General features: G+C 29.0%; 1 protein-coding gene across 6 annotated transcripts in view; it reads right to left on the bottom strand.

Moving 5' to 3' along the window:
• The window catches only part of LOC107454441 (importin subunit alpha-1), a 48,195-nt gene that overhangs the window by 9,847 nt on the left and 23,783 nt on the right, over nt 1-14,565 (bottom strand). For all 6 annotated transcript variants that reach the window (XM_071182588.1, XM_071182589.1, XM_071182591.1 and 3 more), the window contains exons 4-8: nt 13,900-13,979; nt 13,695-13,812; nt 4,005-4,264; nt 2,983-3,084; nt 539-745 (exon numbers count right to left, since the gene is read on the bottom strand). In XM_071182588.1, the coding sequence (XP_071038689.1) occupies nt 539-745; nt 2,983-3,084; nt 4,005-4,264; nt 13,695-13,812; nt 13,900-13,979 (767 nt within the window). The remainder of the gene's footprint in view (nt 1-538; nt 746-2,982; nt 3,085-4,004; nt 4,265-13,694; nt 13,813-13,899; nt 13,980-14,565) is intronic.

The raw sequence follows: 14,565 nt of genomic DNA, 5'->3' as shown, positions 1-14,565 counted from the left end.
CCATTTCCACCTGCAATTTTTATTACTAAAAATAAATCCCTAATGTTTTTAATGTTAAATTCATTGACATCCAATAAACACAAAGACTTTAAATGAATCAAAATAAATTAAGTTTTATTATTGCCTTTTCTTTTATCCCTGCACCTTCTCAATTTACATGATCATTAAAAGTGTTCAATTTTCAACGCTTTATTTAAATCTAGGTTACCTTCACCATTTAATTTACTACACCATTAAGCCCAGAGGGGTTTAAAGTTTTTAAATTATTAATAAAAATATTTTCCAAATCTAATGTTAAATTTAGATGTTCTATATTTTTTAGAATAAGAATATTAATATCTGATATATTTATATAACTTTATAATGAGAAAACAAAATTCCTTGTCAAAACCATGTTTTAAAAACTTTTCTCCTAACATTTTTGTGTCATCATTTTGATATTTCAAACCATCTCAATTTTAATAATCAATTATTTTTGTTTTGTAGGTACTGAAAATGAAAATAAGTAATGAATCGAAATAAATGAAATATTTCATACATTTAGAATATTAGCTAAAGCATCCAAAGCAACAGTTAGAATTTTTGAATCCTCAACCACAAGAAGGTTACAAACAGGTGGGATGACACCAGCATTGATTAAAAATATAATCTGTTCTATTGTACCACCTGATGTGATACTTTTAATGACCCAGATGGCTTCACTTTTAACAGCCCAGATAGCTTTATTTTGGCTTTCATAATCATCCTGAAAAGAAAGAAAGAAAAAACCTTATAAAGATTCTTGGAACGTAAATAAATCAACATTTATAAGGCCAATATGTAACAGTAAAATAGTAATAATTTTAAGTTCTTATAAGATTTGTAAAATGCATTAATGCACATCAGCGTGGTGCATAGAGGTGAAAAGGGTACATCTCTGTAACTAGTCAATAGGGGCAACCTAAGGGCGCCAAGTCTAAAATTTTGTGCCGTAACAAAACGCTGTAAAGCCTTAAATCGGTTACTATATTTATTAGAAATTTCTCAATTGATAAATATTCTGCTTGAGCAGTACATTTTGCAAAATATAAATAATTTCAAACCAATCAATCAATTCAAGTTTTTTGTAATTGAATATTTATTTTCTTTACATCTAAGATATCTTGCTTAAAAATATCAAAACTATACAAAAGTAACTACCATGAAAAAAAAAAGACTTAAATATGGATTTAAACTATTCTGAATATTAAATGTTTTAATGAAAGATTTCCCTTGAAATGTGGTTTTTTTGGGGGAGAAGGGGGCACCTTCCAACTATTACATTATTGCACTTTTTTTTCAAGAGCATCTAATTAGGAATTTTGCCGAATTAGGAATTACATCTACACACCTCTGCAAGCCACTGATGCACATCATTGTGATGTAATGTTTACTTTGTAAATTATAGCATTATGTTTAATGGCAATGTAAGAGTAGCATATTGAGCTGATACAAATTGTAATTTATTTTTAATGCAACTTTATGAAATGCTCAAAGAAAAAAACTACTATTTTAAAATTCTATTCCCAAGATCTAGAGAAGTTTTAGAATAAAAGACTGTAAAAAAAATTTCAAACAAAAAGCTTGGCGGTGTCGATAAAGGCACCAACTAAAGCTGGGATGAGAGTGGACCGAAAGCATAAAATAATAAAATCCAAAATTTTTTAAAATAAAAAAAAAATAAAAAATAACTACACGTAAAAGATATGATATTCAAAAATTCACATAAAAGGGGTGATTTATTAATTATAAAAATAGAATCAAATATTTCCCAGCAGGAGGGACAAATTACACATAAATTATTTAGAAGTTTTTTTTAACAAATACACTTTCTAGTATTGAATAAATTTCAGTTATAAAAAATACCATATAATGTACAAATAAAATAAACTTGTTTACTAAGTCTAAAACCAGTAGTTTAATATTACAACTATTTTTTAGTAGACATTTCTTAGATTGTCATTTAAAACATTCCTTTATTTTGTTTTGTTGAAGGGTGGAACAACAAGAACTAAAGAACAAATTCTGAAGCTGGAATTGAAAAGGCAAATATTGACAATAACAACAACAAAAAGAACAGAACACAGCATCCTTACTGAGTCATCAGAAGATAAAAAAAAATACTGAGGAAACTATGGGGGGGGGGTTTATAAAGGTCAACCAGTTTTACCCCAAGGAATGATGAGAAACTTCAGAGGGAGGAATGATGACTTCAATACTTTCGCTTCAATATTTATTGCATAAAAATTTAAGGCATGCACGAATGGTATTTTTGTTATATCAATAGCAGGGTGCGTAGCCAAATCTTTGAATCAAAAATAAGCACTTTTTAAAAACTTTTCAAGCACTTTACAAAAATTTTCAAGCACTCAAAAAATTCATATTCAATCAGTGATATCATTGAAAAACAAAAACTTTTTGCAAACAGTTTTAGCATTAAAAAAAAAACCCAAAAAGAAACAGACGTAAATCGAAACAATCAGTACTTTCCCACATCATCGAGTGAATTCAACTTGACCCTGAACTCAGAACAAAAGTACCCGTACCCCCTACGTCAAAAAAGTGTTAGAAGTAAAATAAACAATAATAAAATTAAAATAAATTAAAAAGAAAAACATTTCATAAGGATCTGATATTCTCCATCCTAATTGGAGCACTAGGGTTTCGGTTTCAAGTCTGCGCGCATGCGCAAGTCATAACGTGGGTACGATTTGAAGTCCGCGTGAATGATTACGTAGCAAACACCCCATTTTTCGTGAAATGCATGGGATCCACCAGATATCACTGAAGGAAAAAAAAAATTATTTTGGAAAAAAAAAGCACTTTTTAAAAACGCCAGCTGAAAAATGCACATTTAAAAGCTTTTAAAAACGAAATCCCCAAAAAAGCACCTTTAAGTCCTTTTTACAAACGCTACGCACCCTGAATAAATATGCTTTTTAATTAAGCTTCAAAAAGACATACCTTACGAAGAACATCAATGACAAGATCCACAAGTCCATCATCAATAAGAGCTTGGATTTGAGTAGGCGTACCTGCAGTATTGAAGATAACCGAACAAGCTTCCTAAAAATAAATTCAAAAAGCACAGAAAAATCTTAAAACAACAGTCTTTTGATAAAAATTCAAACATTGTTCTTTTTTTTTTACAAGTTTTTACCTTAAGAATTTAAAAATATAATTTTTCTTCTGTTGTTTTAATGAGAACTGTTTTTGTTGTTAATGAAACAACCATTTTAATGAGTTCAGAAAAGTTATGAGAAAACTCTCTTGCACTCTTCATTGCTACCCAGAATGCATAGAACACCTAACAAAACCATATATTCGAATCGCACATTAAAATAACCACTTTTTGAAACGCTCAATTCATGCATATATCGTAAATCCATTTTGATTGTATTTTCAGCAGTTATTGACATTGATTTTCACATAGGGGTTTTAAATTGTTGGATATATTTCAGGTGATAATGATCACTTACTTTTTTTTCATCACATTCGAGATTTACTTATTAAGGCTATTATTTTCATAAATTTTTTTTGTCAGCTATTGATTTCCATTTTGATAGTTTTTAAAACAGGAAATTTTTCATACAATATTATTTTCAACAGTAACACCTTTCTGAAGAGTCCGATTCGCATGATTTCATTGTCGATCTGTTTTTTTTTTGTTTATTACTGCTACAGATGATTTAATTATTTTTTTTTAATGTGATGATTCTCAAAATGCGATAAAGGAAATAATTGGTGCCCCCCCCCAACAAAGTGCGAGAATATTGCCCATAATATCAGAATAAAAAAATATAACATATTCAATTAAAAAAATATATTGTTTTTGTAAACACAGCGTTCTTATTACCTTTAATTAGAAACATACATCTTTGTCATTATTGAAATGCAGAAAGATATTAGTGCTAGAGAGCTTTGTCGCAGAAAGTCGGAAAAAATTCTGCCACTGGGATTACAAAAATTAAGAGATTGTCACTTACCTCCACAATACTATTGTCGGGATGTCTAAGCAAAGTCTGAAGAGCACCCACATTGATTACTGTTTCAGCATGTTCATCATCTAGACATATAATATTCCCAACTGCACTGAGTGCTGGTAGAAGAATAGAAACTTCTCTCCACTTTAGAAGCTCACAAAGGCGTGGGAGAATACCCACATTTACTACTTCCTGACGCTCCCTGTTGCTGCCTTCAGTCAGACATGATATAGTGCAGAGAGAGTCTCTGACCACTTCTTGATCTTAATAAATATAATACATACAAGAGGAAATTAGAGATATAATATCACTACTAGAGTTTGTCAACAAACATTAAAAGATTAGATTATACATAGCTGCCAACTTGTTAAAACAAAAATAGTAACACAAAGCATGAGTGTATTAGAGGTGACACAAATTGAAAATCCCTGAAAACTTTATGTGCCAAATCCATATCAAGATATCAATTTATAAAACACACATGCTTCATACTCAGCCATTTTCCCTGTTATGTTCGTGATCCATTTTAAATTTTTATTATCTTACAAGAGTCTAGCGCCTAGGAGTAGATAAAGAAATTTCTTTTCAAGAATGGATGTCATTAAAATACATAACATTGTTAAATACCAGAAAACTTCAGTCCTCCAAGCCCAAGCTATTTATAAAGACCTAATAAATGCAGCAAAATGATCCACAATACAGCAACATACTACGCATGGTGGAATTGATGTTTTCTCTGTCTGGGACTACTGCAGCGATTGAAAGGGGCTTTTCAGCAATGAACTTGCAAAAATACACATTACGTACTGGTCTTAAACAAGAAGCATTGAACGTAATTATGAACATCTATCTAAATGGAAAACCCTTTCAGATTTCTGTGCATAAACCTCTGTAAATCATTGGCTTGATTGCAGAACTGGTAAACGTCATATTTGATTCATCAGGGTTTCCACTCTTTTTAACAAAGCGAAAATTAAGTACTTATAAGGACTTTTTTGAAAAATTAAGGACCTTAAAAATAGTGCAATTACTAATCATCGAATAAAAATAGCAGGGCTCATGATAGTTAGGACCAGGCAATTTTTGAAAATACGGCTCTAGTTTTTATAAAACATGTTCAGATTGTGAAGGATTAACGACATCTATGAAACTTATCAGTATTCCCTTTTTTAATAATTTTGTTGAAATTGAATTGTAAAACTAGGTGCAGAAATTAAGATTTGTAATTTTTCTCATACATTAAAAATAAAAGTAAATACAGAAATTTGCGAAACAGGTTTTATATTTCGCTACAAAACATGCATCACATATTCAGTTGTGGATTAATCTTAGTAAATATTCAGTTATGCCAAAAAAATTCTTCCTTCTCTATTACAGGGTTCATACAGAGACCAGAAGAAGAAATCCAAGGAGTATCCAATGAGTCCAAAATTTCAAGGACTTATCAAAAATTAAAAAACTTAGCGTAGAAGATAACTAGACAATTTTTTTATAATTAAAAAGCAGTTATTATAAGGAATTCGCAAAAATGTATAGTTTGCATATTTTTTACTAGCCCTTTTGAAATAAATTTTGACTTTTTCAAACTTATCACTTTTACACATAAGTACATTTTCCAGCTTCAAGAATTTTAATTAATCTTGTACAGATGTTAAAGATTATCATAAAAACCTACCAATCTTATACCTTTAAATTTGAATACATAAGAAAATCTAAGGCATTTTATAAAAAAAAAAAAAAAAAAAAAAAAAAAAAAAAAAAAAAAAAAAAAAAAAAAACACAGAAAATTATTATTTAAGTTTGCTTGTAACATGTAAAATTATTTGCTGTTATTTTTTTCTTCTAACTTGCAATGAAATTTTTTTTTCTTTTAAAGTTTTTCGTAAACTATTAGATTTTGACAGCTAAGTCATATCACTTTGTTTCCTTGTTTGGACAACAAAACATCAGCGCACTTAGTAAATTCATCTATGCAACAAATTAAGTTCCTAAGTTTCTAAGGAGTAATTTAGAAATCTAAGTAGTTACAAGTACTCCTTGGACACTTTTATTTCTTATCCTTTAACACTTATAGGAGTATAAGGAGTCTGTACGCACCCTGAAAATGTTTCATTTATAAGGGTATTTATTAAAAGAATTAATACTAAGAAGTTGAATTAGAGTTATGCATGAAAGTAGTTTTATTATCTATGTAATGTTAAATTAAGTATATGTTATTAGGCCATATTAATATCTAAGCAGCTTAAATCATTCCACCTTTTGTCATTAGGCTTAAGTCAATATATATATTTTTAAATTCATTGCAAAAATGTATTTTTATAAAAATTTTATGGAATAAAAATACAATGGACAATTACAGTTGAATTTTTTTAAAATTTTAATGCATTCAGAATCCCTCAAAACTACCAGAAAATATTTTATTACTTTTCTAAGAAAGCTATTTATTTAGTTATTTTCAATTAAAAAACGCTTACTTTCGTTTTCGCCTGAAACGGGGAGTCACGCGATTATTCACGAACCGTTCATTCACACGCCGTTCACTTACAATAGCTGTGCTGTGAAAACCAATACGTTCTTGCTTTCGTTTAAATTTTCTAATTAAATCCAACCATTTCAGATGGTCTAAAGCTATCTGTATAAAAAATTGCGCCTTAATATCGCTTAATAAAAATGCGGATTTGATATAACATATTTTTATAATGTTGAATTTCAATGGTACCCACTGAAACATTTTTAATACCTGACGAAATTTTCTAGCTCAGAATATTTAAGATTTTTTAGTTCAATAAAAAAAGTGCATGGTACTGCTTATGAATGATGCGTTATAAATACAAAATAACTTCGTTTTTTAATTTTTTAACTATAATCTTAATTTTAATGTATACTTCAAGTTCATTTGGAAGATTTATTTTCATCTTAAGTGAAAGAAATGTTGGATCAATTTCTTATGTAGAATAAATAGTTTTAGATTTTAAAATGTAGGACAGCTTAAGTTATTGATAATTTTTATCTATTTATTCTAGCGTGAATTCAAAGCATGTAATTGTATTCATAGCAGTAGCCTCTTAAAAAACTTGTGATCCCAGCAAAACTTTAAATTCATATATATTGTATATATATATATATATTTCTGCAGATTTTATTAACTTTACTTTAATTGCCTTAATCTATGTTATAAGAGTATTTGAAATCAAGCATATGCATTTATTTAGTTCTTTATTGCAGAAATAGGAATAAAATTTTATAAATGCATATAAAAATAATTTTTCGCTATAGCAAAGTTCCTATTTACTCAAAGAATAAAAATATTGAGAAAAAATATCAACATTACTGTTTATATTTTAATTATTTAATAAATAATACAGAACGTGCATTAAGATTTCTTTCCATTTTGTATAAGTAAATTTTTTATTTTTGTTCTCTAGCTTTAGTGAAACAAAAACTTCCAGCTTAATGATATTCGCTGAAATTTTGTGGATAAATGGGTTAATTAGATATGAATAAATGAGAAATTAAGTGAAATTTTAAGTATAACTAGATTATGGTGATGGTCAGATATATTTCAATGGACTAGATTCTTGAAAGTGTTGATACGTTTTCGGCTATACCGTATGCATAACCTGAGATTTTTTAAAAAGTATTTTAATAAATTTTTTTTAAATTAAAAATGTATTAATTTTACTATTTTAGAATTTTTCATTGCAAGCACTGACAAATAGCTTGTAAAAATAAGGAGAGAAATTAACAATAACCATACTTTATTAATACTATATTGCAGAAAAAGGAATTAAAATTTATAAATAAAAATAATTTCGAACTGTAATGGAATTCCTATTTAAGCTAGGAATAATAAATCTAAGCGTTAATATGTATTTAAATATTTAATACATAGTGAAAGAAAAAAAATTATGACATAACCTGCATTAGTAAATATTTACTTAAAAAGAAAATCCTTCAACTCTAGTAATAAATAAATAAATTAAAGAAGCAACATTAAATTACATTATTTGAATTTTTGATCATTAGCACATAGATTATAACGATGATGGACTGATATTTTTCAATGGATTAGATTTATGAAAATACTGATTTGTTTTAATGCAATAACGAATTATAAAATCATCCATCCTATATCAAAATGTATAAAATTACAACCCAATCTGCGACCTATTTTAATTAAGTAATCAGGTTGTAATGAAACATTATTTTAATTTAAAAGTAAGTGGAATAAAATAGTATTTTCTATGAACTTTAACACCACTGATTTCAGCCGAAAAGAAATGTTGATTCGCTGTAAAGAGCTACATAATCATTTCTTCAGACATTTTAATGATAAATAACAATGTTTGAAGTTTTAAAATCTTTCTTTCATTTTGCATACACTCTTAGAACTGTAAATTTAATTCACAAAATTTTTACTGATAATTTACAAAGGATGTTCATACGATATACATGATATCAAAACTAAAAGAGCATTGAAATAGCTTTAGCGGATGGAGACGGCACGTTTCCATTCGGCACATTTGACGTCATAACCAATCAGGAATCGTTTTTGATTGCATCACTCACGGAGGCCTTTTGGGGCAACTTAAATGTTTAAGAACTAAAAAAGATTAACATTTGCCGAAAAAAACAATCAGATTTTCGGTTTCAGGAGAGAATTTCCAATAAGTTAGGTATGAAAATAAAAAAATTTATGATATGCTGTAATTGTCCATTATGTTTGATAAGATTTAAAATTTTTAAACCAATAAATTATTTTTTTTCATGATTTATAGATATTTACTTGTAATATTATTCTCTACTATTATTATGATTTGATATTTTATTTTTATCATGAATTAATAGTTTCGAAAAAATATATAAAAATTTTTTTTTATGAAAAACATATTGAAAACGGAATGTAACATAACCGTTTTGAAATTATTACTTAACAGAAAATGTATTATATTTACTTTCATGATAAGCTTAACAATTATTTCCAGCCAAAACTGATATTAGGAATTAACTTTACATATTATCATATTACTAAACAATCTGGGGAAAACATGAAAAACTAATTTTAAAGCAACCAAAAGTTAAAATCTAAGTTTGAATTTTATTCTAATACACATCAATAAAAAAAGTTTAGGATCTTTTAATTGAGTAGATTTAAATTTTTATGTACAATTTGCTTATCCTTAAGAAATAAAAATAATAGCATGACAATCTAAAACATTAAAAAAATTACATTGCAGTAAAACGAAATATAAATAGTTACCAACAGGGTTCATGTTCTACTTTAAAAATAAAATTCAAGTACTTTTCATGACTTATTATGAAATTCTCAAGGACTTAAATTTTAGTAAAAGATAGACTAACATTTAACATTTTAAACAAAAATGTTTTGACGATAATAGTTAGCTGACGATAAACGTCAGACTTCCATTGCTCTCTCTTGATTTCGGAAAGTGATATAAGTATAAAAAAGCAAGGGTGATTGGCATCAAATCAAGAATAAAATTCATGACGCATAAAAATGTCGGATTTGAATTTTGCATAAGGCCTATTTTAAGCTAGGTATACAATCTCTGAATAAGCAAAGATTCGGGTAGAGGACGGGAAGGGTGGGAATGTTCTTTATAATACTGTGATATCAATTAGATATTTAAAAACTACTCTGCCGGGAGATTTTTATTAATATTTAAAGTGGCAGAAGCATTTAGACAGTGAAATTTAAATTGTTTTTAAATATAATTTTGACCACTTTTCTATAACCACTCATACTTGAATAAATTTTTTTTCAGTAGCATCGACCATACGCATTTGACACGGTCACGTGAATAAGAATCGCAACGAGTTGTTTTCAAATCTCGTATAAATACAAAAATCAATTTTTGATATTACAACATCGATGTTTGATATTGCAAAATGCGTGAATACAAATAGCGACATTGGATTTTAAACTCGCGGAAAAACTATTCGCGATATTGTGGTTTAAAAATGCTTAAGTACAAATCGCAATATTAGATTTTTAAATTGCTTCAATGGGAATTGCGAGTACGATTTTTGAATCACGCGAAAACAAATCGCAACACATAACTTTTAAATAAGTTTAATACGAAGATCGATGATTAATATTAAAATCGCCTGGATAAGAATCAAGATTTTGTCAGAATCTGGCGCAGTTCCCAATATTTAAAATTCCTAAAATCAGCCCAATATACATAAAATCCTAAAATCAAGCAGTACATCATCTGAAAGGCGGGAAAGTCATTCTCTCACACTTACGCGTGTCAAAAAGTTAAACACAGAAATGCTGTAAATAAAATTTCCTGAGTTTTCAATACTTTTCAAGGTCATTTTTCAAGGATTTAATATCATTTTCAAGTACTTCTAGGGGTAATTGAAAATCAAAATGAAATTCAAGTACTTTTCAAGGCCGCAGAACCCTGTACCAAACATTTAACTTTTTTGTTAGGACCAAATCATGCATTCTTATTTAGTACTCAGGTATCAAGTATTTTTGAAAAACTTGATGTTTTCATAATAAACCTAATAAATCTCAGGTTTTTGATGCAAAACCTAGGTGGGATGGGATTTTCTAACCCTGTTTATTACCGATAAATTTAATTTTTAGTACAATCACGAATTTTAAAAAATGTTACTTCTTTTTATAAATTCATGGTTACTTATTACACATTGAAATATTATAGAAATTTATTTAATTCTTTCAAGATTTTTTAAAACTAGTTTTCGTTATGGAGTATGTAAGTGACGCACGTGGCACTTACATATGAATGTGTTTTGCCAAACCAAATGAACATTCCTCCAAACTGGTAGAATGTAAACAAAAATTGGGAAGATGAGGATTTAATGCTCCCAGAATTAGTGAGAAATACATTCAGAAGAACTGGTGATTCTTCCTGTAATTAGTGATTTAATCAATGATAACAGTGATGATGATGCTTGCAGCTTAAATGAAATGAACAGTGAAAGTGACAACAAAATATTTGATAAGAAAAAAGTACAGTATTTTGCTCATATCAAATTTACTGGTAAAAGATCTGTTGCTGCATTTGTAGTTGCGTTGAAAAAGTTGATGAAGATGAGTAATAGTTATCAATTTTGAGAAGAATGAATCAATCTGCAGCATTTATCCCGAAAAAGAACACAAATCATAGTACATAGATTCAAATGACATTTCGTAAAAACATAAGCAGAGCAAAAAAGCTTTGAACGTTCTTTAGGTTTGGTATTTGATTCTGAACAATTGGATTTGCATACAAGAAGTTGAAACTAACAAAATAAAACTTTATTAACAAAATTAAAAAATGTAAATTTATTTAGTTATACAGTGTAACGTCCCATATCTGGACGTCCCTTTTCCGGAAGGGTCAATTTCCGGGACACTTTTTAACAATCAAAATAAACAAACATTTCTTCATCTTCCCCACTCTCTTAAAAAAAAAAAAAAGTATTTTGACAGGTTTTTTCCTTTCTTAGCTTCTAGTGATCTATGCATTAAACCCATAAATCAACAGAAAAGAGAACAGAAGATCTACCAAGACCGTACCGTTAGTAACGCTCCTCCTCTGGAATGCAGGAAAGGGGGGGGGAGATTTGTTTTCAAAAGAGCACAATTGAGTCCCCTCCCCCCTTCTTTCCTGTGCAGCTGGCTAGTAAAAGAGGCATTTCCTGGAACCTTTTTGATAAAGTGTTAGGGAAAGAAGTACTGTGAAAAAGGGTAAACACAGCAAACGTTAAAGTGGAGGGGGAATCCCCTTTAGTCACACAAGAAAAAATAAAGAGAACCCAATCAGCATGCCACGCCTTTATGCTTGATTGATAGCCAATGACAGGAGAGAAAATAAGAACTTGTCACTTCCCCCCCTTCAACTTGAATGACAAGTAAGAAGGAAATGAATTTTGCTTCTTCACCTACCCACCTTAATGAATGAATGACGGGAATTTCCCCTTCTTGCTTGAAACGTTCTAGTTCAAAATGGCGGAGAGAGCAATTAATATTTTCATAACTGTAAATTTTTTTAGTTTCCTATATTTATTTTTATAATAGCAATAATTATTTTTTTTTAAATATTTTGTTTTTGATTGATTAGATATCATTCTAATACTAAAACATTATTGCCCGAAAAATAATGTTATTTAATTTCTGCTTCTTAGATTCAGATCATTTTAATCTCTGTTTACCTTGGGGGTCTATTATACGGAAAAATCGATTATCCGGACTTCGGAAAGTCCCGCCGATTCCGGATACGCGACTTTCCACTGTACTACTTTTAGAAAATTTCTACTTAACTTTTCACATCTTTTTAACTGTCCCAAGGAGCCCCACTTGGAGGTTCACCTTGGGACAAATAACAAGATACAGTAGAGCGCCGATTATCCGAACCCTTATTATCCGAACCATGTCCGAATTCACTTTTTTTTAATAACTTATTGACAATTTTTCTAAATTTAGAAGAATAAATAATACCCACTACATCTGAAGACCATATTTAATTTACAATCTTTTTTAGCAATTTTCTTATAGTAGCCAATACATACATGTATTGTTATACAGTTAAACCTACGTACCCCTTTATCTCTCTTCAACTGAAAATTATCTTCCAAGAATGCGAACTTCAATTTGACAGTCTACAATGGTTGAAATGAGGAAGGAACTTTTGAATAGATGTGTACTGAAGTTCTACAATTGGGGGATGGGTACTTGTCCCTTATGGTTAAGGATTAGTGATTACAGTGCTTGGAATCTTAAATCTTGGAATAAAATTCTTAACAAAAAAATAAACGAAACTGAAGTTTCTGAACCAGTAGACCTTGCCGATGAAAAGATGCCAGGTTATACAGCAGAAGAAATAGAAGGCTGGTGTCGAGGCACTGAAAACGACCCAGGATTTCAAATTTTAAGTGGTGATGAAATTGTTGCTGAAATTTTGAATGAAAATCGGAACTCCACAGACGAAGAGGAAGAAGTAGGTGATCAAATTCAAGATAGTGGACCGTCTCATATAGAAGCATGCAATACATTAGATATTGCAATAAATTGGCTAAAACGTCAAAATGATGTTGATCCAGTTCAATTGATTTATTTAAAAAGAATAAGGGATATGGCTGCTCAAAAAAGATCATCTTCTTTGAAACAAAAGTCTTTGCTTTATTTCTTTTGCAATGGAAAATAAAGAAAAATGTGGTAAAATCAGTAATTGATAAAAAAAAAAATTATGAAAAGCTGAAATATGATAAAAATAATTCAAAATGAAAAAAAAAGTCTAAAAATAAAAAAATTTTTAAAAATTGAAATTTTTTTTTTAAAACATGACAGAGCTATTTTAGATAGTACTGCCAGTCCTAAGCCTAAAAAAAGTGTGAAGGGAAGTTAGTGCATAAATAATAATCATTTAAACTAGATTTTAATAATGCCACGTTCGGTCCCGAGCAGTTCGGATAATTGGCGCTCTACTGTACATAACTAAAAAAAATTTACAATTTTTTCTATGACAGATACGAAATCAAAACCTAGTTAAAAATGTTTTAAACTGTCACAAGAATACCAGGTAAAATTTTGACAATATTTGATCAAAATAAAAAAAATAAAAAAGTGTCCCAAGGTGAGCCACTCTCCCCTAATATAAAATATAACACCTAAGTATTTATAAGCTAAAACAGAATCAATTGGTATTAAAATCTTACCATTGTCATTTATCAGCTCAGCAAGACTTGGTAGGACCATCATGATAGCGTCAAATGGAGGAGGCATATTAATACAAATGTTTAAAAAAATCCCTGTAATATTACGTCGCAACAGTGGCTAAAATAATAAGAAAAATTTAATTTTGTCACATTTATGTCAATGTTGTATAAAAAAAGCTCTTATTTCAATCAAAAATATGCTTACTGAAATATCTGGTGTCAGTAGTGCTTGGAGTGGAGGTATAATATTATTTCCAATAATCAAGTCGCAATAAACACCATCACCTTAAAATATTAAACTGATATTGAAACTGCATATTTATATGGTGATATTGATGAAATTGTATATATATGGAAATACCTCCAGGTTTTGAAGATAAATATGGCAAAAATAATGTGTGCAAATTAAATAAAAGTATACATCAATCTGGTAGAAATAGGCATATAAAGTTAAAAAATGAAAATAAAGTTAAAAAAGATTGGTCTCACTTAACTTGCATCTGACAATTGCGTATTTACTAAAATTAATGATAATGACTTTTTCGCAATTTGTGTATACGTAGATGATTTGGCAATATTTTCTAATGATTCGAAATTATATAATGATATCATTTCAAAACTTAATCAAACATTTGAATTAAAAGAAACAAATAACGATTCAAAATTTTTAGGCATTGAGATTTCACAAAAAGAAAATGGAATTGGTTTATCTCAAACTCATTACATTAAAACTTTAATGAAAAAATATGATTTGGAAAATTCAGGGCCGTCTTAATAGCATGAAGGGCCCCTGGGCACGTAAATGGTTTGGGTCCCTTTAACATGAATTACTGCTTAAGATTGAAGTATAAAAATTTCACAAACATTAAAT

The sequence above is a fragment of the Parasteatoda tepidariorum genome, chromosome 6 (assembly GCF_043381705.1).
Source record: "Parasteatoda tepidariorum isolate YZ-2023 chromosome 6, CAS_Ptep_4.0, whole genome shotgun sequence".
Lineage (NCBI taxonomy): Eukaryota > Metazoa > Arthropoda > Arachnida > Araneae > Theridiidae > Parasteatoda > Parasteatoda tepidariorum.
Note: the sequence above shows the minus strand (reverse complement) of the source record. Positions and strands in the feature narration are given on the sequence as shown.